Below are 27,299 nucleotides of genomic sequence, written 5' to 3'. Positions count from 1 at the left end.
AACAGTTCTGGGGTTAAAAAGTCTAAAGGTAGAACACAACCATGCCTCACTAAAATCTATAAAACTATAAAATAAACCCAGTAAAAGACTTAGTACTACTGGTAGCCCTTGGGGATGTAAAAGGAAGTTTTGCTTTAAAAACTGTATTAACTGCAGACTGACTTCGATTTGGCTATGTTAGCTGTTTTCTCAACAGCCAAACCAGGACGATGACGAAGAAGGTGTCTATGCATGTTCGTTGTGTTGCCTGTCTACTTTATTTTAACGAGACAGTTCTTGAAAATCGAAATTCTTTGTCTATTTCATTTGTCCCTTCAATGCTGTAAAAGCTGAATTGGGCCCAGACCTTTGGCTTGAAAGAGGACGGTGCCTGTCTGAGTTGTTTCCCCCCGTTGTCCGCCATTTCTCCTCTGTGAGTTTCTTTTTCTTCACCGCAGGTTTGCCCTATTAATTTGATTAGTGCCTTAGCGCCACCATGTGGAGTCATGAAGGAGTGAATCTGGTAGATCAGATTGGAGGGGGCGTCTGTTTAGAGCATTTACAGTGTGTGCATGTTTCAGTGAATAAATCGATGTTCGGCACCAGTGTGTTGATAACGTATCGCAAAAGAAAAAGCTTTACAATATATTGCTGTATCGATCCCAGCCCTATTTAAAGCTCTGTTCCTCTGCAGCATGACGTCATCAGATTTTGTAATTTTTGTGCGTAAGAATGTGTTTAGACATCGTGAAGTCTTTTCATGAGACTATTTTTACAGATTTGATGTGCTAAAAACTTCACATCAAGTCCAATGCGCTCTTTTCTAACACTGAGATTGCAGGAAGTAGATGCAGAGCAAGAAGAAATTAATTCATTCCGTGTAAACGGTCCCAAAGTCCTCGTTTTTCTTTTAGCCAGTGAGACTCAACAAACAGCAGAAGAGTTCCACCTGCTCACAGAAGCTGAAGCTCTAGGTTCAGCTCAAGGCTCTGGATCTCTGAGCACTGAGATGAGCGAACAAACTACAGGAGCAAAACATGAACATTTGGGCCCACCGCTGGGCCCAAAGTTTTGTCACACACTTCCCTAACCTAATAATAGCTCAGCCAGTTTGCATTGAAGTCCCTGTAGTTGCTGAATCATAAGCCTTAGTATGTGATAAACGGGCTATGAGATTTTAAGGGCTTAAAGCTAAGTTATTAATTGAGATAGCAGTAAGCTGAATATATAGAAAATCATCATTTATGTGGTACTTTCTGTTGGGAGGGGTCTGTCCCAAAACCTTAACCCCTGAATTTACACTTATAATAAATTCTTGATTTTTTAACAAACATTTTTACCATGAGTTAAATTTTCAAATTTACATTTACATTTACAGCATTTAGCAGATGCTCTTATCCAGAGCGACTTACAAAAAGTGCTTTGTCTATCCAGAGAAAGTGTCTTTGCTGGTTACCAATAGGTTAGAGAGAAAGCCAGTCCTGAGCTCAGATACTGCTAGAGTCACAAAGTCATTATGGACACCTAGAGAAAAAGGAACAGAGTTAAACACAGAGCAGTGCAATACAATACGATACATAAGTGCAGTACAATACATTACAATCAATACTTAATTCAGTGCTCGTTTAATAAAATTCAAATAAAACAACATTCAAAAAATGTTTTTGTGTTTTAATGAAAAATGTTGTGATTTTATTTGTGTACAGCTGTTCAAAGTTGTGTTTGCTAGTCGTGTAATGGGCAGTGTTTTTGGCAAAATGAGTTAAAGTTTTGGTCACTACTGAAACATTTGCTAAAGTTTTGGTATGTTTTAGTAGTGACAAAGAAAATTTGTCTTAGATGTAGGGTCACTCAAAGCGCTGTAAAAGGATTGTAAAAGTCCGAAATGCGTTTTCAACTCTGACTTTCTCCAGTAGAATAATCTAAGTATACAATATTGGACCTAAATGGGCGACGAGGCACTTTCTCGTAGGAATAATTCAGCAAAACCAGTTAGAACGAGATGCTAGCATCCATTCATCGTTAGTTGCGTTAGCATCTTTGGCTGAACTGTCCCAGATATGTTGACGAGACTGCGATCGTGATGTTTTTGACCACCCCCCCCCATCGGACATTCACCCTGGCCCTCTCTGTGTCCTCTGAATGTGGTTCAGAAATGAAAGGGAATTGAAGAAGCCGATAAATATACGTCCTACAAGACTCTTCAGCCTCTCTCTCTTTCTTTCTCTTTGACATTCATTTCACAGGGAAGCCAACAAACAGCAGCCAGATGAAATATTTCCAGCCACTGGCCTCGAAAAGTGATAATATCCTTCACCCAGCCAGCTCACAACATCCACATCCCCTTCTTTATATATATATATATATATATTTTTTTTATTTATTATTTTTTTTTTTTCTGAGCGAACCCGCGTCTGAAGAAAAGTGAGTGTGAGAGGAATATATAAGGCGTGGGTGTGTCTTTTGTGTTATCTGCGTCGCGAGTGTGTGTGCGCGCCTTTTGTGCGATTGGGTTATGGAGGTGGAAGTGTGTAACCCCTCTTAACCCGCGGGAATGATGTCACGGGCGCACAAATAAACTCCATTACATACGTTCAAATAAGCTCCGCCGCGGCCACAGAAAGGTTGGAGCGCATTCATGAAGGGGTGATGGAGAAAGAGAGAGGGAGAACGAGGGGTCGGGAATGAGAATAAGATGGGGGAGATGGAGAGAGAATGGAAAAAGACAGAGAGAGGGAGAAAAAGAGAGAGAGCGCTAGCGTCAGCGCTAATCCTGTGGTGTTATCTCCAGGCTGTAGTGGAGGAAGCTGAGGCAGAAGTGTTCAGACTAGAGCCTCTCATGAGGAAGAACATGAAAGACAAACTGTTAACATTTGTTTTCCTCTCTCTGTCTCTCTCTCTCTCTAGTATATACACAATGCCATCATTGTCATATCCAGCTATGTTCTCTCCCTTCATTTTATTGTACGTGCTGGCCCATATTCCAACTCCAAATATAGTTGATCTAGCTTCTCATTTTTGCTGTAGTTTTGCTTTTCATCCCCTTAAATGACAGGCTTATTAATCAGTTATTAATAAGGCAATAAGCCATGAGAGGCTGTGTGTTACTGTGATTTTATCACAGAGAAGGGTATTCTTAGGCACGACAGGAAGTGGAGTAAAACTCCCTCCCTGTGGTAAAATCACTGTAATGCATGGCCTCCACGGTGTCCAACATAAAACATAATAAAATACACCATTTTTTTAGAAATTAATTTATTATTATTTATAATAATCGACATAAACAAGTATTCCGCCAAGAAATGTAGTTCCTTTAGAGTTTAATATTGTTGCCAACCAACCATGGACCGCTGAATGCGGAGAACGTTTGGTCACCCATCGCTGTATTCTGCGGTCATTTCATTAAATTTGAAACTTTTTGTTGTTTAATAATGAACATATAATAATGCACTGTTTAAGGCAAAAACCTCTCTTTATAAGTACTTTTTGGTCGCCAAATTACCACAGCGGATCTTATTTAGCACCAATCCAGTGGCGTCCCTCTTCTCACACTGGGGCTGAATCTCAAACAGCTCCATGCTCCCTACATAGTGCACTACATAGGAATTTAAATACTGGATCCTGCAGCCCAACAGTGCAAAATATAGCTAAGAAATAGTTGTCTGGGACTCAGACACATCCATACTCAATAAGCGATGCACTGTAGATTTGGCTGTAGAGGCTAGAATTTCTACGCTTTAATAGCTAGAACACTATTTAAGGAGTATGGGGCCGTTTGGGATTCAGCCTAGGTTTGACGTGACTTCTGACTGAAACACGGACATTTGAAGTGTGTAAGACATTCAAGTGACGTTTTTAGTTTTTTATACTGCCGTTTACAGTTAATCATATTGTACGTGCTTTAATTCAAGCCTGTGATATTAATGATGGAGTTGTTTAGGCTGTTGGCTCTTTTAGCCTGTTAGCTAGCTGACCCGCCTAGTTCTGGTTAAGAACATAAGTCTCCAGTCCCTCAGTTTAAACAAAAACAGGTTCTTTCTTCATCAGTGGTCCATATGAGCAGCATGAGACTCAAAGATTATTCCATTAACAGCACAAGGGTTTTACATGCCGTGGTGAAGTGATACACAATTCAGCTGAGGCGGTCATAGGTGTGCGTATATTGTGGACTTTACAGTGGGTTCAAACGCAGCTCAGCCAATCAGATTTTAGGACCAAAACTGTTTTATAAGGTTTATTATGTAGTAATTGCTACACTCAAATAAAAATATGTACTTTAATTCATTTTCATTTATTTTATGTAAACCAGTTACTTTAAAACAACAAAATGAATTTATTTACTATCAACTTATGTTCAGTTTGAAGGTCAAACGACCAGGTCGGTTATTAGTTTTGAGTGTACTATTCAGTATCTACTATGAATGAATGAATTAATTAACTACTATTAACTATGTTACTTAGTATCTACTATGAATTATTCAGTATCTGCTATGAATGATCTACTATTAACTAACTGTGTGCGTGTGTGTGTGTGTGTGTGTGTGTGTGTATGTATTTCTTTCGCAGGGATGAAGATATGCAGAGTCTGGCCAGTTTGATGAGTATGAAGCAGGCAGACATTGGCAACCTAGATGACTTTGAGGAGGACAACGAGGAAGACGAAGAGAACCGGGTCAACCAGGAGGAGAAAGCAGCCAAGATTACAGGTGATAATAACAATAGCTTTGATGATGAATTAAGAAAAAAAATAATCATGCTTAAAGCTTTTGGTAGCGTCCAAATGAGAATCAGACTTCACCGCCTAAGTGTATTTTCACATACAAGGAATTTATCTGTGGTTACACAGCAGCTCATCATAAACTGTAGCAGATAATAGAAATTTTACACTTGGTCACTCTAGTGGACACATTCCTGTAAACGTTCCCACAGTCACACAGTCAAACATTCAGTGGTGCTCTAATATGTTGAGCTTCAAGCACTTAGTAATTTGCACTTGCACAATATAGGGTTTGATATTGATTTTTCTGATCGATGTAATTGCAATTTAAATGTGATTATTTTCTATAAATTAAGCTGTTTTTGCAAGAAAAACACCTCCGTTTTTGTCAGGCTCAAGGCTTAAACACTGAATGTAGTACGCCAGACTGTCAGTTCAAGAGCTCTGTGTTATCTTAGCAACACCTGGGTTACCGTGGTAACAGCCTAGCAGCACCTTAGCAACCATCTGGGATTCCAAGACAACTTAAAATTTTTTCGCAAATTTGTTTCACCTTCTAGCTAAAATTGCAACTCATTCATTTAGAAAATTGAAGGTCTGTGCCGAATAACTTGAACGCTCGACCACATTGGTATTATTTCTACATGTAGTATTTAGTAGATTTGTCTGATTTAAGTTCATTTGCGCTGTCACTTGTATACACTATTATACACTGTTATGCATAGTCGCCACCTGCTAGATATGTTATTAACTGCACTCCCCAACACAATTAAATTTATGGTTATGTATTTATTTATTTATTTAAATAAATTTCCCTCTTACTAAGGTCTGTAAGCCAAAACAATTTCATTTCTGTACTTTTGCGCTGGAGCTGCAGGGCTAGGCTAAAGTAGCTAACGGGTAATAAAGGTTATACTCCACCAATTAGCACTTTGCAAACTGCATTCCCTTATCACTTATCTCTAATTGACATGCTTATATGGTTTTTCATGCTGTATGACGATCTGTCATCTTACAGCAAACTTACAGCACATAAACCACATAATCAGGTCTGTTAGATGTTTTAATACTGTTTTAGGTTTTATATGCATTACTGGTTGTATAAAGTGTTTGTTTTTGTTTAAGATGTTTTGTTTCATGAGGCTGATTTGAAGGTTTGTTGAACTTTTGTTCTTTTAAGTAACACTACAGGTGGGTGTGTGTATTTATGATTAATTCATTAATGTTAATTTGATGATGTAGATGAGCAGATGTTTTCTGTTTCTGCCCTGCTTTTTCTTCAATTTTTGGCTTTACTTCTCTTTATCTTGCTGTTTGTGAAGATTGTGCATTTGTTTGTCTAGGGTGTGTGTGTGTGTGTGTGTGTGTGTGTGTGTGTGTGTGTGTGTGTGTGTGTGTGTGTCCGTCTCTCTGCATGTGTGAGATGCCTTACTTGGCATAATCCGCCCCCTCCGTACTCATGGATCCTTGACATTAAGCCCCCGTATACCAGGCTGTGTGGATATACGCTTCCATATGTGTCTATAGGAATGGTTGAGTTGTTTATTCATTATATCTCCGTTGATGGTCTGTCTGTCTCCATAGCAATGCTATCAAGACGTTTGATTCAGATTAGTGTAGCACTGAGAAAACCCAGAGCCGCTTTTATTTTGTCCTCTTGTTGTGTTGTAGATACAATAAGTAATACATTATTACACGTTGATTAAATATTTATTCTAGAGCCCGATCATTATATTTCCTGACCAGTAATATAAGCTGATAGAGATGACCCACAGTTTTATCAGTGTTGTGATGATAACTACCGACTTCTGTGGTTACAGCATTGCTGCGATTCAAGCTTGCGATTGTGATCAAAAGCCTAAAATGTGTTGAAACATAATCATGAGAATAACAAAAATACAAAAAAGTAGTTTTTATCAAGGCAAGGTTAAAGAAGACAAGAGTTAAATAAAAAAAACAAGAGTTAATAAACAAATACCAAAACCACAAAGAATTATGGGTAGCTGGTCTGGGTAATAGGGCAATGTAATTCACAGTTAAGTTAATGTTCATGCTTCAGAAGTGATCATTACAGTCGTTTCTGGAAGAGAACTAGAGGACTAATTTTAACCAGCTTGCTAAATAATATTAAATAATATGTACGTTGTTTTTTTCCTATTAGAACAATGTGTTATTGCAGAGCATTACTTTGCAGTAGATGATAATATAATACTTTTATTGTTTCCCATTTCACAGAAATCCTGAAGGGCTCTATACTATTATATATAAAGCAAATGAACTTCTGCTTCGGAGCTGTCTCATTTTCTCGAGTGTGTAGCAGTCTGAAATTTCTCCAGCAGGGGAGATTGGTTTTCTGTGGGAGCAGGATGAAATCTTGCAGGAGCGTGACTGAAAATAGTTCCACGCAGACCTCTAATGCAGAGGAGGGAGAAATGGATTCATTTAGTATTAAAGATCACAAAGTTGTCATTTTTCTGTTAGTCAATGCATCTTGCATGTTCACGTTAATATTTACATGCATATTTTTTGCTTTGTTTTAATTTTTGTTGTATTTTTAACCCAAATCATTATTTGAGATAGCAGTAAGCTAAATATATATATATATCATCATTTATGTGGTACTTTCTATTTGGAGGTGTCACATAATTTTGTGTGTGTCATTTAAAGAGAAGAACCTACCATGAACCCACACCAGCAGGAGTCCGCAGATGTGCAGGTTTGCAGTTATGTAGATATTGTGATATAAACTGAGTCTGTTCTGCAGTTTCTCGTTAGGTTAAATGAAAAACAGACTCTAAATGTAGGTATTGTGATATAAACTGAGTCTGTACTACAGTTTCTCATTAGGTTTAATGGGATTTTTACCAGCGTTCTCTAAAGCTTGTCCAACCTCACAACAGTAACTATGAAAATTGATAACTGAAACTCTGATTTTGTTTGCTTGTTTTTGTTTTTGGAATATTGTACGTTGTGTGTATGTGTGTGCAGATGTGTATGTGTGTGTGTGTGTGTGTGTGTGTGTGTGTAAGTGAGTTATTGATCAGTGTGTGATGTCCTGGCCACTCTGTTTGCAGAGATAGTGAGGCAGTTAAATGCGCTCAGCAGTGTAGATGGAGATGAAGACGACCCAAAGCTCAAACCAGCCTGTTCTCCTGCAGGTTTCTCTCTTCTACTAACACTATACTGTCACTCACCCTCTCACTCACTGTCACTCATTCACTCCTCTCTCACTCTGTCACGCTCCTTTTTCTTCTTTCTCTCTTTTGTGTCTTTCTCTACCTCACCTCTGCCTGCCTGCCTGCCTCTCATACTCCCTCTCACTCACAATCTGGTCTCTCCTTTCTGCCTCTTTCTTTCTCTTTCTTTTCTGTCTTTTTGTCTGTCTTTCTTGCTATCTCTCTGTCTCTAACTCATTTCTCTTTCTCATTCCTACTCTTTCACCCCCCTTTCGCTCCCCCTCTTTCTCTCTCTATTTCTCTCTCATACTTGTCTTCTGCCTTGATATTTACCATCCCCTTGTACTATGTTGTGTCTGTGTTGTGTGTGTTGTGTCTGACTCATGTCTGACTCCATTCAGTGCCATGTGAAGTGATTTTGGGTTTGTGTTCCTTTGTTTATCCTTCGTTTTTTCTATCCTTTGTTGTGGTCTTTGGTTTCAGCTTCATTTTCTGCAGTTTGTAGTGAACCAGGCCTCCACAGATACACACACACTGACCCACCACACTGACACCGACTCCTTCTCTTGGTGATAATTTCAAAAAATTATGATGATATTTTCCAAATGTGTAATCAGTACTGAGTGAAACACTATAACAAGCTCAAGCATCCTCAGTGCTGCTCCTGTAAACTGGAAGAATGTCTGATATTTGCTCGTTCTTCTCTTAAAATTACGCCAAAGGAAACCTTATGCAGTCTAGTAATTGCAAATCTGAAAGCACACTTCCAGAAAGAAAACATATGTTTAAGATTTCTATGGATTTTAAATTGCTTTTTTCAAAATAATCCGCAGCACCCAGGAAATATACATTACAGTTTACTGTCAGGTTCTAGAGGCCATGTGTAAAGTACACAAAATAAAAATTAGAAACTCAAAACTAGGTACTCGGCAACAAGGAAACTTTTTTATTGAGATTATATCATGCACATGTGAACATTATCTATTAAATTCAGTGAGGTCTAAAAGGTCTGAGGTTACATCGAAAATGTGGGATTTTTTATTTAAACAAGTTTTAGAATTTTCAAAAATTTAAAACAACAGAATCAGCATTCTGCACTGTATGTAGTTCACTGTTGAGATTTTGTATTAAATTAGAAGTGACTGGAGAATAGATGTATTTTCACTGGTGGCCTCAAAACTTTGGACCTAGCTAAAAAAAAAATACTAAAAATGAAAGACAATGAAAAGGTATTCTGATATAGATGATATATTTCCCACTAAATTCAAATACATTGCTGCTGTTCTTAATTCCAAGTTAAAAACAAATGAGAAATGAGATTCGACTTTAGCTATTATTCATAATTGCGCTTTCATTTCATATAGACTGTGGTATTTTATGTTTTATTTATGTTCTTGTGTGGGATTTTGTGACTAAAATGTGAAGTGTGATATATAAATAAAGACTTTTTTTATATCTTTAAAACACTTATTGTGTAAAGTTGGGAAATGGGGATAAGGTCCATCAATCAGATGATTCTGTGCTGCTCCAGTCAGACAGAGCCAATTGGGTTCTTTATTTTGATATATTCTATATATAGTTATACATACTACTCAAATCTGTCCATATCCGCATACATCAGTGCTGAAGAGCGGTTCACTCCAGAGTGCAGTGTTTATCTATGGTTTAGTGCTGTGGCTTCATACTTTGTTTTTTGTACATATATTATTTAAAAACAAAATATATATATTTTTTTAAATATATTTTTTGTGTTTCTATCACTTGTAATCTGTACATCTGTTCAATGTTGTATTACCTTCTACATTCTTTAAAAACATGGTTATTCAAGGGTTGTTTAGTAAAGACAGTAGTTCTATGTAGAACCATGAACACTCAAAGAACCATTTGCATGCCTAAGTGTTTTTTTGCATTGTGAAATGGTTCTTCAGATTGATGAACAATGAGTTGTTTATAAAAACTTCTTAAAGAAGGGTTCTGCTGTTGTTACAATGTCAAGTTTGTGACAACAGAAGAAACATGTTTGGTGCTATGTAGAACCAAATACAACACATTTTCTATCAATCTGAGGAATATTTCACCATGTAAAGAACCACTTAAGCAAGGTTCTTTGAGTGTCCATGGTTCTATATACATCTCTTGTCTGTACTAAAGAACCCTTGAAGAATCATCTTTTTAAAGAGTGTAGTTAAAGGAATGCAGTAACATTGTTTCCTCTGTGTGTGTGTGTGTGTGTGTGTGTGTGTGTGTGTGTGTGTGTGTCTGGTCCAGAGTTGATCAGTAAACTAAATTTTCTGGAGGAGGATGAGCAGGTTCAGACCCACTCCAGCTCGAACCCCTTCGAGGAGGCCGATGACCCTCTGGCTCTGAACCCGTTCGATGACCCTGACGAGGAAGGTAAGCAGTGACCTTTGACCGCCTGAACTGAGCACAGGATGGCTTTCTGACCTCGTTAGGGTTTAATGAACGAATTAACCTACATAAAAAGACAGAGAGGAATGTTTGGAATTAAGTAGGATTTACATTTTTGATTTTTGGCTGTATAAGGAGGCTGTTTGTGTGTGTAAAGATGTGGCTTACATACACAACCACACACACTTGTTTTTCTACCTATATCTAAGTGCAGGTGCTGGACAATGTATTTAAAGTTCATTACATTTTCAGTACTGCACCTGAGCTTACAATTCAATACTTTCAATGCTTTCTGTGCTTTTATTTAGATATTTAAATAAGCTAGCACCATGTTCACACTGTAGTTTGCTTGAAAGAGATTGAATAACCAAAAAACTCAGACATGTTAATCAAGAAAAAACAAGAGCATTTCTGTGTTTAATCCGATAAACATTATTGGGTTTTTGCCGTAGTATCGTTTGGGTTCAAACACTGTGATACTACATTTAATATCTGAATCGAAATTAAAATTCTGTTATAGTGACAACTCTATTAGATACATTTATGCATATCTCTATATAAAATATCTTGTCAGGAAAGACGAGGCAAATTTATTTGTATAGAACCTTTCATGCACTGTGATCATTCAAAGTGCTTTACAAAGGATAAAAATACAAAAATAATTCGTTACAATTTAAAAAGTAACATAAAGGATAATAGAAATTAAAGCATAATTAAAACAATAGTTTAAAAGAGAAGAAATTAATTGTAAAATTAAAATCAAATTACAAATGAAAACAAAACCTTATATCTTGATTTTTTAAAAAATAATTTCAAAATGCCATGTAGTACCTTTACATAATGTCCTTATTATTATGATGTAAATGTCAGTACCAACGTGCAGTTTGCCTCATATATACTGTAAGCGTGTGTAAATATCTGTATGTAATATGTCCCATATGTATTATATATATCGCTGCTGTTGGAACAAAACCTTGTATCTCCAAAATGATAACTTCACAGGAGAAGGACAAAACCTGCTTTACTTTTAATATAAATCAATGGAACCAGACTTTTTTCCCCCCCCAAGTCATTTTGGGATGTTTATTTTGGTCCATTCTTCATGAAATGGACACACAATGTAAAGGACAACAGGAATCTTTAAATTATGTCAAAAACTGAAAAACAACAAAAAATGGTGATATGGGGTTTTCATCCGACGGCAGCGATATATATATATATATATATATATATATATATACACACACACAAGCATATACATATATAGATGCTGATCCCCAAACCTACGCAGAAACCCTAAACCTAACCTTAACCCCAGGAACCAAAAAGAAATGGTTGTGCTCTTTCAGTTAAAATGAAAAAAAAACAAAAAAAACTTTTAACTATTGTGAAATACACTTCGCAAAGTCAGAAACATTTTGCTGCCCATGGCAACCCATACCCCTGTTTTTGTCTTGTTTTCCTATGAAGTCATTACATTTTTACCCTGAAAATATACAAAAAACAGAAAAAGCACTGAATTTCATCAGACAGACTAAGCCACTGTCGAGTTCTGCCTGATAGTGACTCTGACCCTTCTGGTTCTTTTGGTTGCTTTTAGAAGTGCAGCCCTCCCTGCAGTCCACTCTAAAAGACGAGGAATCCTCAAACCCATTCAATCCATTTGATGAGCCTGAACCAGAGCAAGACCAAGACCAGGACCAGGACCCTCAGTATAAAAACCCATTTGATGAGCCAGAGCCTCAAGTGGAGAGCACGCCCCCTAGAGGCAGTGCGAGGAAGATAGTGCGACCGGTGGACATGAGCAAATATCTGTACGCAGATAACAGCAAGACAGAAGAAGAGGAGCTGGATAAGTGAGTAATAGAAGAGTGCAGGGTGGGAGGGCTCTGGAGTGTTATTGAGAGTGAGGGTGTGTAGTGTAAATACACAAAGCTGCCAAGTTCATTAGTAGCCCTATCTGGTACTTTCATTGGCCATTTTATCAGAAACACCTGCCATAAAGGTGCACTTTGTAGGTTTAAAACATATTATATTATATAAAACATTAATATAAATATTATATAAAAACAGTTATATACTGTTTTATCAGTCTCTTTAACACATCCTCTACAGAGAACACACTTCTGCACATTTAAAGGCACAATTACGGTTTATTTGATGAAAACAAAAAAACACAGTATATTTTCTTTTATATGAAACTGGCATATTAAAGAATGTTCTCTGTAGAGGACGTGTTAATTCATTTTTACTTCAACAAGACGTACTCTGTGTGTGAACTGCTGAATAAACAGAAAGCACTTATTAGTAAATTCTGTTGGAACTGCATTAAGTTGAAAATGGTATGAAAACACAAGTTAAATGTTTGATTTTGTGAACTCTTATTGTTTTTTGTAAATATGCACTCATTCCAAATGCCTATAGCATGTTTCAAAAAGTTATCACAGGAGCATGTTTACCATTGTGTCACATCACCTTTTCTTTTAACCACACAAAATAATTCTTTGGGGACAGAAGACACCAATTGATACAGTTTTGAAAGGATTATTTTTGCCACTTTTCTGTTATACAAGTCTTCAGCTGTGCAACCGTACACAACCTTTTGTTGTCATATTTTGAGCGTGATAAGACACTTTTAGTGGGAGAGAGAAGGCTGGACTGCAAGCAGTCCAGTCTTGCACCTTCACTTTCTTGATAGACAACCATGCCGTTTTAACATGCAGTATGTGGCCTGGAGTTGAAATAAACATGATTGTCCCTGAAAAAGACGGCATCTAGAAGGCATCGTGTTGCTCCAAAATGCATTAATGGTGCTGATTACCCATTAATACCCCCCATACCATTACAGAGCCTGGATTTTGAATGTTATACTGGTAACAGTTACAATTCTTTGGCCTGGAAAGCACAATGTCCATTATTTTATAAACAATATGAAAGGTTGACTTGTGAGACGACATTACACTTTTCCACTGAGCATTAGTCCTTTTCAGATGAGCTCAAGCCCAGAGAATTTGGTGGCGTTTCTGGACGTCATTGATATATGACTTCCACTGTGCATAGTGCAGTCTTACCTTGCGTTTGAGGGACAGTGTTTATTGACAACAGTTTGTCAAAGTATTGTTGAGCCCATGTGGTGATGTCCATCACAGAAGTAGGCCGGTTTTTAATGCAGTGCTGTCTGAGTGGTTGATGGTCACAGAGGAGGGGGGCAAGATGGGGCATTTGCCCCTGCTAAAATGTTTGTCAGCTCATTTTAATTATGGAATATTGTCATTTGTCAAAACTATCTACTATGTATAGAGACTGATTTCCACGTCACTGGGTTGACTTGTGCGCTCAAAACAGCAACCAAGGTCCGCAGTGTCCATAGAAGAGGTCAGGTGTTGTTTCAGATTGAGTTCCTCCTCAGATTTATGTTCCTCTTCACAGATCAAGCCTGGCATTTGTTTGTTATCGCTGTGGATTTCCCAAAGAGCAGAAGAACGCAGAGCTGTCCCTCTTCAATGCTATTCCATCAGAAGAAATCGACTTTGATCAACGATTAGCCCTTTTTAAAGCGTCAGATCTAGTTGTTCGATTTAAAACTTGCGTGAGTCAGAACAGACTGTCTGACATTGCAGTGCTGAATATTGAATGGGCTATTCATGTGCACTTAAACAGTCAGTGCACCTATTATGCACTGTAGATGGTGAAATACCTCAAATCTGCAATCGCTTGCTGAGGAACTTTGTTTTAAACTGATGGATTTTTTGCTGATGCTTTTTTTGCAAAGTGGAGAGCCTCAACTCATCCTTGTTCATAAAGGACTCTGCTTTGCCTGGATGCTCCTGTTACACTCAAGTATAATTGCATCACCTATTAAAGATGTTTTTATCATTTCACAACGTTCCTGGTCTTCAATTGCCCTGTTCCACCTTTTTTGAGCTTTTTGCAGGCTTTGGTTTCAGAATGAGTGCATATTTTACAAAAAAAAAAATGAAGTTTGTAGAAAATCTTTGATCTTGCCATGGAAGAGATTCAGGAGGCCGGGGTTTGCTGAAATAATGATGGTTTTATTGAAAAAGAGAACGCTCAGCAAATATTTTTCAAAAAAACAATAAAATTTCTCAGTTTCAACATTCAATATGTTGTCTTTGTACAATTTTAAACTAAGTATAGAGTTTAAATGATTTGCACATCATTGCATTTTGTTTTTATTTACATTTTGCACAGCGTCCCGACTTTTTTGGAAATGACAATTCTTTTTGGCAATTCCCAACAAGTTGATGAGATAAATCATTACACACCTTGTCTTTGTAGTATTTTCATTCAAATTAAGGTCAGAGTAGAAATAGAAATAAGGGTTTTCTGTTTTTATTTGCGGTGTACCTACTGTCCCAGCTTTGGAATTGGGTTTGTGCATATATGCGTATATATGAGTGATAGAGCGAGAGCAAGAGAGGGAAAGCAGTGAGTAAGGTGTTTCAGCAGAAACAAGGCCGCTGTTGTTCCTTGCATTCTTTCACCTTGTCTGTACATCTCTCTCTTTCTCTCTCTCCCTCCTAAATGCTCTCTTTTCTGTTCCCTCTCCCTCCCCCTCCCTCTGTTCCTCAGACTGCTGAGTTTGTCAGATCTGCCATTAAAACCCAGACTGACCCAGAGTCTTTTCTCCAACCTTATTTTTTTTTCTATTACTCATATGACCTCACATTTCTGCTCTCCTCCATTCCTCTCTTCCTTCCTGTCTCTCCTCCTCTTCTGTTCTCTCTCTCCTCTCGTCAGTGTGTTTTGACTGCGCTTTTCACACACGTTTGACACACATTCAATTAGGGACAAGGGAGACCTCTTTAGCAGCATCTCTCTCTCTCTCTCTCTCTCTCTCTCTCTCTCACTCTCTCTCTCTCTCTCTCTCTCTGAATAGGAGGCCTGCTTTCTTTCCATTGTATATGTGTGTGTTGAGTGACTGCTCCGTACTCAGCATTGTGTGTGTGTGTTGATGCCAGCGGAGCATGTGTGTCTGTCACTGAGTGCATTGCTGGGGTCGGAGGTCAGAGGTCATGAGGTGTGACCCCTGGAGCACCTGGCTTCTCTAGAGCTCAGTGGAGCGTTTTATTGGCTCACGCTGATCCTGATGCTCCTTTACCTTTACCCTGAAAAACCAGTCACTCGCTCGCTCACTCACTCCACACAGAGAGAGAGAGAGAGAGAGAGAGAGTGAGTGAGGGTGCTGAATGGAGAGCTGTTGTGTTTCACTTTTCCGAGCTCTGCCTCGTTTCCTCCTCAGCCTCACTTCTCTGAATCTTCTGTGAAGTCATGTGACTCTTCTTCAGTAATGATGGATCAAACCCGAGAATCACTGAATCTCCATCAGCCCACTTTTTATTTGGAGATCGGATTTCAAAATAAGGAGTTAATTAGGGTGTAATTGTGTGTAATTTTGATGTTTAAATTCAGTTTTCTGGTATAATCAATAATAATAATAATAATGATAATAATAATAATAATAATAGTTGTTATAATTATTGCTAAAATACAGTAGAACATTATTGTTATTATTTTATTATAATTAAATATTAATTAATGGTCTAAAACATCTAGTTTTAAGAAGTTTAAGTTAATTAAGGTGATTTTCACTGATTTTTCTTTATTATTGTTTGTTTTTTTACTTTCACATTATACACAGTAATTTATTATTATTATTAATAATAATAAGTGTTATAACAAAAATACACATTATTATTTATTAACAGTCTAAAATTTAGTTTGATTAAGTTCATTTTTTTGCTTATTTTTCCTTATTGTTTTTTTTTACTTTCACATTATAAACAAAAATAATTTATTGTTATAAGTATTATTACTGTTGTTATTGTCATCAAGAACAAAACAACAACTGTAATAGTTTCCTTATTATTTTTGCTGTTTTTGCTGGGTTTTTTTAACATTATACAAAAGTAATATTCTGTCAGCACTTTAATTGTAACTACTCTTTTATTGATTTATTACATAAAAATTCCTATGTTTAATAGTTAGTTTTTTCAAAGCCTGACTATATAGATTCCTTTTTAGTGTCCCATTTGGTGTGTTAGCTTGTGTGATGAAATCTTTCTCTCCGGTTTTGTCCTCTTTCAGGTCGAACCCGTTCTACGAGCCCAAGTCCAGCAGTCCAGCTCAGTCCACTACAGAGGGCAGCACTGAAAAAAACATGAAACGCCGAGCCCCTCTTCCCCCAGCCGTGACCTCAGTGACCCCCTCCAGCCCCTCAGTGACCCCTAAACCAGCCGTCTCTGACAAGACCCCCAGTGGCCCCGCGGCCTTCCCTGCGCTAGTTGGCAGGGAGCTGGTGTCTTCATCACCCAAGGTACAGAGTCTTCCTCACTTCGCTAAAACTAAGAACAGTCAAGTTTTGGAGCAAAATCCATACACACACACTTAAAGATGGTTCTCTAAGGGTTCTTTACTGAAGGCAATGGTTCTATTTGGATGAATTCTGTATGAAACTATTTCATGCTTGAATGTTTTTTGGCATGGTGACATGGTGAGAATGTGCTGTATATGGTTCTATATAACACCAAAAAGGGTTCTTCTGTTACAAGCTTGACATCATAACAATAGCAGAATGCTTTTTGCTTCTGTATAGAACCATTTTCTAAAAAGCTCTATGTAGAACCATATACAACACATTCTCCATCAATCTATGTTCTCAACGATTTCACCATGCCAAAAAACATTCAAGCATTCAGATGGTTCTTTGAGTGTTCATGGTTCTATATAGAACCATTGTCTTTACTAAAGAACCCAGGAAGAACCATATTTTTAATTGTGTAGAACCATTTGCATGCTTAAATGGTTCCTTGCATGGTTCAGACTGATAGAGAATGTGTTTTATATGGTTCTTTATAGCACCAAAAAGAGTTCTGCTGTTGTAACAATGTCAAGCTTGTAACAATAAAAGAACCCTTTTTGGTTCTATCCAGAACAATTTTCAAATACACAACACGTTCTCCATCAATCTGAAGAACGATTTCAGCATGCCAATGGTTTTATATGGAATTCATGGTTCCCATTGTCTTCACCAAAGAACCCTTAAAGAACCATCTTTTTAAGTGTGTAGGCATCAATTATTGCATTTGCTGCAAGTTTCATTTTAAACATACGGCTTTGGACCAAAAGTTGTTTAAGATTGTGAACAACGTCTAGTCAGTCAGGCGGGGTTGATCTTTTGACCGGTGTTATGTCTGTAGCAGTGCTGTCCACTCAGATTCACAGACTGGACCGTGTTCTAACCAAACTCCAACAAACCTGATTTACATCCGCAGCCAATAGGCCCTTTTCAAAAGAAACTGATGTGCGTAAACGCTGGTTAAAGCAAGTTCCGCTATTGCCTTTCGGACAGTTACTAACTTCAGACATGCAGGCGTTCTTATCACTTCAGCTCACCCCAGAAAGGTTGCCAAGATTGAAAAACAAGGTTGTGTCCAGAACTGTTAGAGAACCAAACACACAACAATGTGGGGGTCCAAACTAATAAAAAGGACTTTAAATAAATTCTCCATGGAGAAATTCCTTCACAGCTGTGAGAGTACAGTACCGTCAGCTAACGTCTATAGAGTGATAAATCGATGGAGGTGAAAACAACTATAACCAAAACACTAGATTAGCTGTGTTAGCTGGAGATGTAGAAACAGCTCGCTAACAATAAACTAGTTGGTAAAAAGCTGAACATGCACACATGCCAGCAGGGGGGCGTGCCAGGTCATCAGGGAATGCAGCGCCACCGTAGACATTTAATGCGAACACCGGCTCCAGTGAACGAACATGTACTCCCTGCTGAGCACTCGCTCTCTCAGATACTGACAGCTTTCAAGGGAGAAAATGAAAACTGTTCCTCTGAAAGCGGCTGTAGCAGCAACTTTAAAGTGCAAACCGCACGATAATGTTGGTCAGCAGCGCTGAAATGCAGACACACAGATTCTTTATCTCCATATGACAAAGTTTATTCCTTTATTAACTGCACAAACCAATTTTTCCTCTGCTCATGGTCAGCTGACAAACCACTGAAACCGAGATGAGGCTGTTTTTGCTTCAAGCTTGAACACTTGAGTGAGCTGTACTCGCTCTACTCATCATCATTGTTACTGTTACTGCTTTAGCAGAAGCATTACTGTTACCCTGCAGCGAGAACTTCCAGCATGAGGAAATGTGAAAAAGGCCTATTAGCAGACTCTCTTTTTTTTAGCTCATGCCAGCCTTACACCAAATGACTTTACAAGCGATTTCACTGTCACAAGACAAATTTCCAACGTCGGAATAAAATCATGAGAGTCTTGCTGGAGATGCATTGCGTCATCTTGTTTGTGTCGCAGTCATCCTGACCACCTCACACTGAGCAATCAACCATGTTTAATATTGTTGATAGTTTTAAATCTTGGATCTTGCAAATAGTGATGCGCCAGGGGCGCACGAGACAGCGAGTGAGTGCATGCGCACGGCGCGACAGACAGAGAGAGAGAGTGAGGGAGAGAGTGAGAGTGCAAGAGAGAAAATGCATGCATGAGAGCCTGAAATCTCTGTTAAAAAGGCAAATCTGCTCCACTTTAAAACAATAATCATATTAACTTAAATATGTAACCTGTTTTAATATTTCAAGTTCACTGAGTGTGACAGTGATGTAAGGAAATGTGCAGAGGACTTTAAAAAAGGCGTCACTGAGGAAGCATTAATGGTTTTTTTTCCATTTTTTGGCTCTCTGTTAGTGGATTCTTATTTAGTTTGGTTGTTTTTTATGGTTTAGTTTATACCACCCAATCAACAATGCTGAATCGCTGCGTGTTTTGTTGATGTGGAAATATTTGTATTAAATAAAAAGTAACTTGTGATGATCTGCCAGAATATACAGCTTTACATTGAACTGGCCTGAGCCCCAGATCTTTACACTCCCAGTCAGCGAGTCTTCCCATCTGTACCACTATAGAGTGGAGAAGGAAAAAGGTTTCTCTGCATGTAAATTTCCATCAGGTGCATGATGGGAAATAACCTCAAAAATCTAGTTGTAGTCTTGCAAACAGTGACCCTGCAAGATCCTCAGTCTTTGCAGAATCTCAGTCCGTGACTAAAACCTCTATGACGTTGTCTGTAGATGTGAGAGGGTGTCAGACTTTAATCTTTCAAAGCTCTTTTCATAGCGTTCGGTTAGCAGTAGGATGTTTTTTGTTTATTTGTTTTGTTTATTGTTTATTTTAAATAGCAGTGATACGGTTGAGAAAAAGTTTTCTCTTTACGTCCGTCACATCTTTCTCCTTTTTTCTTGTTTTGCACTGTTTTATATTCTCTCTTTGCCCCATCTGCCCCCCCTTTTACTTTTTCTTCTTCTTCTCCTTTTTCTATCACATCGCTCTTCTGTTTTTTTTACTATTTCTTCTTTTTTGTTTTGCACTGTTTTATTCCCTCTCTCCTTTCCCATCCACACTTCTCCTCCACTCTTGTTTTTTCTTCATTTCTGTAATATCACTCTTCTGTTCCTCCCTTTGTTCCTCTACATTTTTCCCAATTTCTCATTCTTTTGCACTATTTTATCCCTTCCATCTCCTTTTCCTTCTTTCTCTCTCGTTTTCTGTTTCTCGTTTCTTCCTCCACATCTTTGTTTTTTCTTTAAGCTGTTTTATTCCCTCTCTCTTTTCCCAATCCCCTTTCTCCTCTGTTCTTTTTTTGCGTATTATTATTCTCTCTTTCATATCTTTTTCAATTTTCCGTCTTTAACACTTTTTTTTTCATTTGTCCGGGTTTCTCTCTCTTATTGCATCCAAGTTTTTCTCTTATTCTTCTTTTCCTTTACTGTCACTCATTTGCCTTTCTTTTTCACTTCTTCTTTCACGCATTTCAGCTTTTCCTCCTTTTGCCCTCCACATTTCTCCTCTACTCCTCCTCCTCCTCCTCCTTCTTTTTCTTCTTCTTCATCTTCTTCTTCTTTCACTTCATTCTTCTTCTTCTCCTACATCGTTCTCCATTTCCTTCTTTACTCGATTTAATTCCTTCTCCATCCACCTTTCCCCCCCACTCTTTTTTTTCTTTCGTCCGGTGCATCTCTCACTCCGCTGCTCTTATCTTCCCCACCTCTCTCCTCCCCTCCCCTCCTTTTTTCCATCGCTCCGTTCTGCCGTTCTGCGTCCCTCGTTTCTGTATGTGTGCACTGACGCTCTCTACATTTGAATATAGGCACAGCGTCGGGGCTCTTTATGCATGCGTTATGACTCTGAGGCTGAATGCTTTGGTGGCTGTAATTAAGCGGCTGAGGGTGTGTGTGAGGGTGTGTAGATGGTGTGTATGGGTGTGTGTGTGGGTGTGTGCGCCTGTGTAAAGGGTGTGTAAGGGGGCAAGACTGTAAATGAGAAGAAGCGGGCCGCTGCAGCTTAACTATGGGCAGCTACCCACAGAGTGTGAGTGGGTGTTTATTTACATGCCCTACCCGTGAGTGTGTGTGTGTGTGTGTTAATGTGGCCCATATTTAATTACGCCACACGGTTTATCAGAGAGGACCACTTGTGTGGGTGTGTGTGTCCGCGACGGAGGCGCCCTGGCCCAAACTTACACACATTTAATTACCCAAATGCACTGACCTGTGAGTGGTAAACACACACACACACAGACACATACTCAGCACTAGTGATGCTCTGTAATTCTTAGCTGAAGCCAAAATTCAGGACCCACTGGGCCCAAAACCAAAACTGGAGAACACTGTCAAATAAGAATAGTTTGCATAAAATAAACTCACTAAAATGATTGTAACAGTACATGTAACTACAACATATGCCACAAAATCCAACATCCTCCAAAACAGGATGACCACCTGGTCATAATTAATTCGTTTGGCTGAAAAACAAAAGTACTATTTTTAACCATTTTTGGAAAATTTAACTTAAAATGTGGTTTACTTAGCAAGTTAGTTATGCTTCACTGGTTATAGTTCCATGCACTAACATAACTTAAAGTGATGAAGCTAAAACTAAAGCTTGTTCTTATTATTAAGTGTAGGCTTACCCTTAAACCTTATTCTAACTTTAAGTATAGGCTTATTCTAACCTTATGTGTAAGCCTGCTCTTACAGCTAATTCTGATCATTACTACGTATAATATTACTCCTAAAGCTAATTGTACGAGTTCCTATAAGTATAATATTACTCCTAAAGCTAATTGTACGAGTTCCTATAAGTATAATATTACTCCTAAAGCTAATTGTAAGAGTTCCTGTAAGTATATTATTACTCCTAAAGTTAATTTTAACAGTAACTGTAAATATAAGTCTACTTCTAAACCTAATTCTAACCCTAACTGTAGCTGAACACTTATGTAAATATACTCAGAGTACATTTAAAAGTTAGGAAAACAAATTTCCTCATGTAACTTTACTCTTAAATTGAATTGTAACAATAATATTAAGTGTACGTCTATTCCTAAATCTGCTTCTTACCTTCACTGTAGGTATAAGCCTACTCTTAAAGCTTTTTCTAACTATGATTAAGTCTACTTTTAAAGCTAATTCTAATATAACTGTAAGTATGATACAACTCCTAAAGCTTATTGTGATAGTTACTGTAAGTATAAGCCTACATTTAAAGCTAATTCTAATATTACTGTATTATACAACTCCTAAAGCTCATTGACAGTTACTGTAAGTGTAAGCCTACTTTTAAAGCTAATTCTAGTATTATACCACTCCTAAAGTTTATTGTGTCAGTTACTGTAAGTGTAAGCCTACATTTAAAGCTAGTTCTAATATTACTGCAAGTATAATACAACTCCTAAATAGGTATTGTACATATTTGACTACATTTAAAGTAACTTTTAGCCATTACTGTAAGTATAAGTCTACTCCTGAACCTAATTCTGACCTAACCTCTAGCTATAATCCTAATCCAAAACAAAACTGTAACCATATGCGAATACGCAGGAGTTGCCTCACCTTCAGTTGTCAAAATAAAAGCTGCATTGTTTCTTAAAGATCTACCTATATATCCTCAAATTTAAGAACAGCAAATGTAATTTACAAAAGCATCTGAAATCTAGCACATTATCTGTAAAAGCATCTCACACACACACACACACACACACTGTGGATGTCTCCTCTCCCCTGGTGTGTGGATTATGAGTGTTGCTGTGTATTTTGGAGCTCGGAGGCCGCTTCTCTCTCTCTTTGTGTAAAGTGTGAATGACCTTAGCGTGAATAAAGTCAAACAGGATTAACACACATTCAGTACAGTGCACACACACACACACACACTGTAGGGATGACTGTAGTGAGAAGAGATATGAAAAAGCCTGAAGGCTCCTGTTCTGTTTTGTGTGTGTGTGTGTGTGTGTGTGTGAGAGCTCAGATGAATTGTAAGCGCACACACTCCGAGTCCTGAGGTGTAAATTGAAAACAATGACAATCTCTGAACACGCAGAAAAAAAGAAATTGAAATGTTAAATGCCGCAGTTTTAGATTAGAAAAGCCTGGAGCCTCCAAACGCTCCCTAAATAAATCCTGCAGTGCGGACCGTCCTGGTCTGTATCTGACGGATGAATATTTAAGAAAGGCCATTGCCTTCAGTGAACCTTGATTTTTTTATGCATGCCAACCTTTCAGATGAGCTGTGCTCTGCGCGGCCTGGCCGACTGGGGGGAACGTTTGTTCTGGTGCTGTGGTTTATTTCCTAGACACAGCCAGGTCACGTTTGGTGTCTGAACTTTGCTTCTTTAGTTTTGCACTGGAGTTGCAAGGTTAATGTAGCTAACAAGTAATGGAAGCTTATAGCCCCCCAGCTAGCATGGTGCTAACTAGGGTGGGAATCACAAGGTTCAAATGAATTCAGTTTTGATTCAGGATTCCTGCATGTGATTATAAAATGATTGTGCATCTCGATTTGTAAATTTCTGTAGCCTGCATCGGGGGTTCTCAACCTTTTCCACCCCAAGGCCCGCCCATTTATAACTATAAAGCATAGCGGCCCACAGAAGAACTAAAATCAACTTCTTTTTTTAAAATTTTTTTTTTGTTTTTCTTAATTGCTCACACTGAAAACCTCTAAATTAGGGCCTGAAAAAGCTCAGACCGTCTATTTCACTTCAGTCACAGAAACCAAAATTTGCTGTTGTTAAAAACATAACATGCTGCAAAAACCATATGTTTGCAGAGATGTCAAAAAAGTGGCTTTAGTTTTGAGGATTCCACTCAGTGGGCTTTTGAATCGGTGTCGTCACAATCAACAACAACAATAAACCTTACTTGATATCTGCTTCTTTGTCATTAGTTTATCAATTTGAGTTTGGTTACTCTGGTCACTGATGCTCGGCCAAAAATCAAACGCTATTATTTTATGTCTATTGTTTTTATCTGCTGCAGTTCATGAGATCAACAAGAGTCTGTAAAGAGTCAGACGTTAAAACAGGCAGATGATAGTGACAGTGTAGCCTGAGACTACGATGTTTTCAATAATACATCTCTACTGGCCCACTACAAACTACTGCCTCCCCCTGAGTACAGGTCTGCGGACCACTAGAAGGTGCTTCGCAGCCCACTGGTGATCCGCAGCCCACAGGTTGTGAAACCCTGGCCTACATTATGGCTCTGTTCACATTACAAACCTCATGCTTAAGTTTGGACTCGACGGTTCACATTCATGCATGTGAGGGACTGGATCTGTTGTGAGCGAACCGGAAAGAATCAGATGTGTTACATTAAGGCAAAAAAAATCTAATTTGTGCCTCTTCAGCCTGGTAATGTGAGCGTAGCCTGACAAAATTTTTTTCTGCTTTTGTCAAATAAAATAATATTCATAATTCTGAATAGAATAGAATGTGAATGGAAAATAATGTTAAAATAGAAATAGGACAAAGTAAGAGTAGCTGATTTCTCAGTGTATTTTTAAGATTTTAAATGAACAATCTCGGTAGTCTGTATAACAAATAAAGTGATTATTTTAAGGCCTAAACACAAATATTAAAGGCTCTAACAGCCTCATATCAGCCAAAAACACATTAAAGAGATTTATAGGTGTTAAAAGTGGAAGCAGATGTGATGCTGAGAGGTAATCTTCATTTTTGACTCTCCAGGTGAAGAGTTTTCCACTGAAACTCTCTCAAATCTAGTGTAGGAGGGAAAACTGACTTTAATCAGAGTCAGAGAAACTAGTGGAAAGTGTCTTTGGTGCTAAATCCTCTCGCCCTCTCTCTCGGTTTGTTATGAACAGCGTGCGTGCTGTAGTGTCTGAAGGGAACAGATGCGCACTGAAGCGATTGGGAGGTTGAACAGATTGTTGTCAGGCTTGTTTATTTACTTCCTGTTTGTTTGTTTATCGTCCACCCTGAGCAGCTGTGTGAGGTGTGAAATCGTCCACTTGAAGAGCAGACTGTGTCTGATCTCAGGAGTGAAGCTGGACGGGATACAGTGCTGTAGCGGGAAAATCACGTTTGGAAGGAAAAGATACTTGCTTGTCCCAGTGGCACACACGTACACACACGATAAAAGATATGGAATATTATAAAATTTAATGTTAAAAAATAAAATAATTTTAAAGGAAAAGCTATTAAATATGTTAACGTACATACATAAAACGTTAACTTTTTTTATTTAAGGATTATGAAATACCAAAAAGCACAATAAAATGTCATCTAGATTCATAGATTTTGTTTTATAAAAGACAAAAAAAATGGTCTTATAGTATTTTATATATTGCTGTTGTCAGAAGAAAACCTCGTATCTCCATTTTTGACGTTTTTCAGTTTTTGACATAATTTGTAAATGCCTGTTGTCCTTTACATTGTGTGTGAATTTCATGAATAATGGACCAAAAGAAATGACCCAGAATGACTTGGAACAAACTCTGGTTCCATTGACTTACATGAAAAGTAAAGTATGTTTTTTCCTTCTCCTATGAAGTAACCGTTTTGGAGATACAAGGTTTTCTTCCGACAACAGCGATATGCTTTGTAAAATTAAATGCTAGAATATTCACATTATTCACTTATAATGATCACAATTTTTATTCAGGTATTTTTTATAGCATGCCGTGTGTATGCATTCACACAGTCATAAGCAAAAGTTTTGGTGCCCCGGTCAAATGACATGTTTTGTTGATCTTTTACATATATATATATATATATATATATGTGTGTGTGTGTGTGTGTGTGTGTGTATATATATATATATATATATATATATATATATAAATCTATGGGGCAGCGGTTACACCTCAGTTCTACACAGTTCTACACAGTTCCACACCAGTCATATCACCAACAACACTAGCTGCAGTTCAGCTGCAGTTCAACCACTATAAACACCTAATGTTGGCTCAGCAGCTTAGAAATTGAGCCCAACTATTAATGAACTTGCAGCAAAGAAGAGATGCCAGGAGTCTAGTTCAAGCAAATAGGTAGATTTAAAAGACCGAGCTCCTGAGGACATTTCAGTTTTGAATATTTCAAGTGTCCATGTAATATTTTGAGGTGTACTACAAGCGTCTGTATTTTACTGCTGAAGTTTTTGAGTATTTTGTATAAATAATGGCCAGTTCGGGTTATAGCACAACATGAATTAAAGTGAAATAAAAACATTTTTTTCTCTGGCCCACAGATTTGAGGAGTTTTTTAATATGTACCCTATGAGTTTGACACCCCTGCTGTATAGGATGTGTTGTTTTTAGTTTGAATGGAGTTGTTTAAAACTTTTGCGTGTGACTGTGTCTGAAAAAGGCGGTTAGATGACTAGACAGACCAGTGTAGTGTATTTGTTAATTTTCCTGAAATCCAGGTGTGTTGTACAGCTGTAAATAACTTTGGGTAGTATTTGTATTGAAGTCTTGTTTGGTGTCTTTTCTGTGGGGTTGTGTCAGTGCAGGGTGTGTGTGAGGATTAATGTAAATGAATAGAAGAATACGAATCTTTCTCAGGAACTGTGAGAGAGCGAGGAAGATGGAGGTATGCTCTGATTCACCAGAACGTCATCTCTCTCTCTCTCTCTCTCTCTCTCTCTCTCTCTCTCTCTCTCTCTCTCTCTTTCTCTCTCTCTCTCTCTCACTCTCTCTCTCTCTCTCTGGAAGGATTTGCGGGCGTTCACGCTTCATAAGTTCCAGTATGTTCTGGATGTTAATCTAAAGGAACGGCCGTCCGTCTGTTAGATCTGCATACCGCTGAGGAGAGCTCTCTCAGAGTCGAGACTAAGATCTCAAAACTTCAGAGTGAAGTACGAAGAACTCGTCACAGTTTCGCTCTTGCATGCCGTCTCTCTCTCCCTCCCTTCTCTCACTTACCCCTTATTGCCACGAACGTTGAAAGTTACATCATTGGCGAACACTTAAAGGGCAATTCCACCAATTTTTCGAAATTTCGGTATAATTTAGTCATTGAGATGCAAACAGTCATTCAGAGTGGTTCGGTGTGAAATGATTGATTATAGACAGTTAGATGTCTTTACAGTGGTGGTGATAGGAACCACGACTCACCGTGACGCAGCACAAATATAGACATTTTATTTACTTCATCTTTTTTTTGCTTTATTTATATATTTCATTTAACTTTTTATCTGTACTGTTATATGCAAACGTTTGGGCACCTCCAGTCAAATTCAAATGTAAATTAAGATCTACACATCTACACACTTGCGAGCACACATACGTAATGAATCTGTAATTGCTGAATTTTACATATTATATGTAAATCATTCTATATTTTTTTTAAAAAGTCTGTATATATGACAATAACATAATAAACATAACCTAATAAAGTAATACATTAGAATGTGTAACATACATTAGAAAATATACTATATTTAATGAGGCCTCTGCAAAATTTATTTATTTTATTTTTTATATATTAAACTCAACAAATAGATTGTGCCCTTAAAGTTACAGAAGTATTTAAGTGTATTCTCTGTGTGATGTGTTAACTTGTCACCACTTAGAAAACATGTAATTTGACCAGGGTTCAAAGTTTTGTGTGTTGATATGTAGTGGTAAATGTGAAAATTTTTATTTGGGGACTGTTTTGCCTTATAACACCTTGCA

At 37.9% G+C, this 27,299-nt stretch overlaps 1 protein-coding gene across 3 annotated transcripts in view; it reads left to right on the top strand.

The window, feature by feature from the left end:
* ehbp1 (EH domain binding protein 1) overlaps nt 1–27,299 on the top strand; it is a 233,217-nt gene that overhangs the window by 67,017 nt on the left and 138,901 nt on the right. For all 3 annotated transcript variants that reach the window (XM_036594170.1, XM_036594169.1, XM_036594171.1), the window contains exons 7-10: nt 4,546–4,685; nt 10,141–10,266; nt 11,882–12,137; nt 16,390–16,618. In XM_036594170.1, the coding sequence (XP_036450063.1) occupies nt 4,546–4,685; nt 10,141–10,266; nt 11,882–12,137; nt 16,390–16,618 (751 nt within the window). The remainder of the gene's footprint in view (nt 1–4,545; nt 4,686–10,140; nt 10,267–11,881; nt 12,138–16,389; nt 16,619–27,299) is intronic.

The sequence above is a fragment of the Colossoma macropomum genome, unplaced genomic scaffold, assembly GCF_904425465.1.
Source record: "Colossoma macropomum unplaced genomic scaffold, Colossoma_macropomum, whole genome shotgun sequence".
Lineage (NCBI taxonomy): Eukaryota > Metazoa > Chordata > Actinopteri > Characiformes > Serrasalmidae > Colossoma > Colossoma macropomum.
The sequence above is the reverse complement of the archived record's forward strand: the minus strand, read 5'-3'. Positions and strand labels throughout refer to the sequence as shown.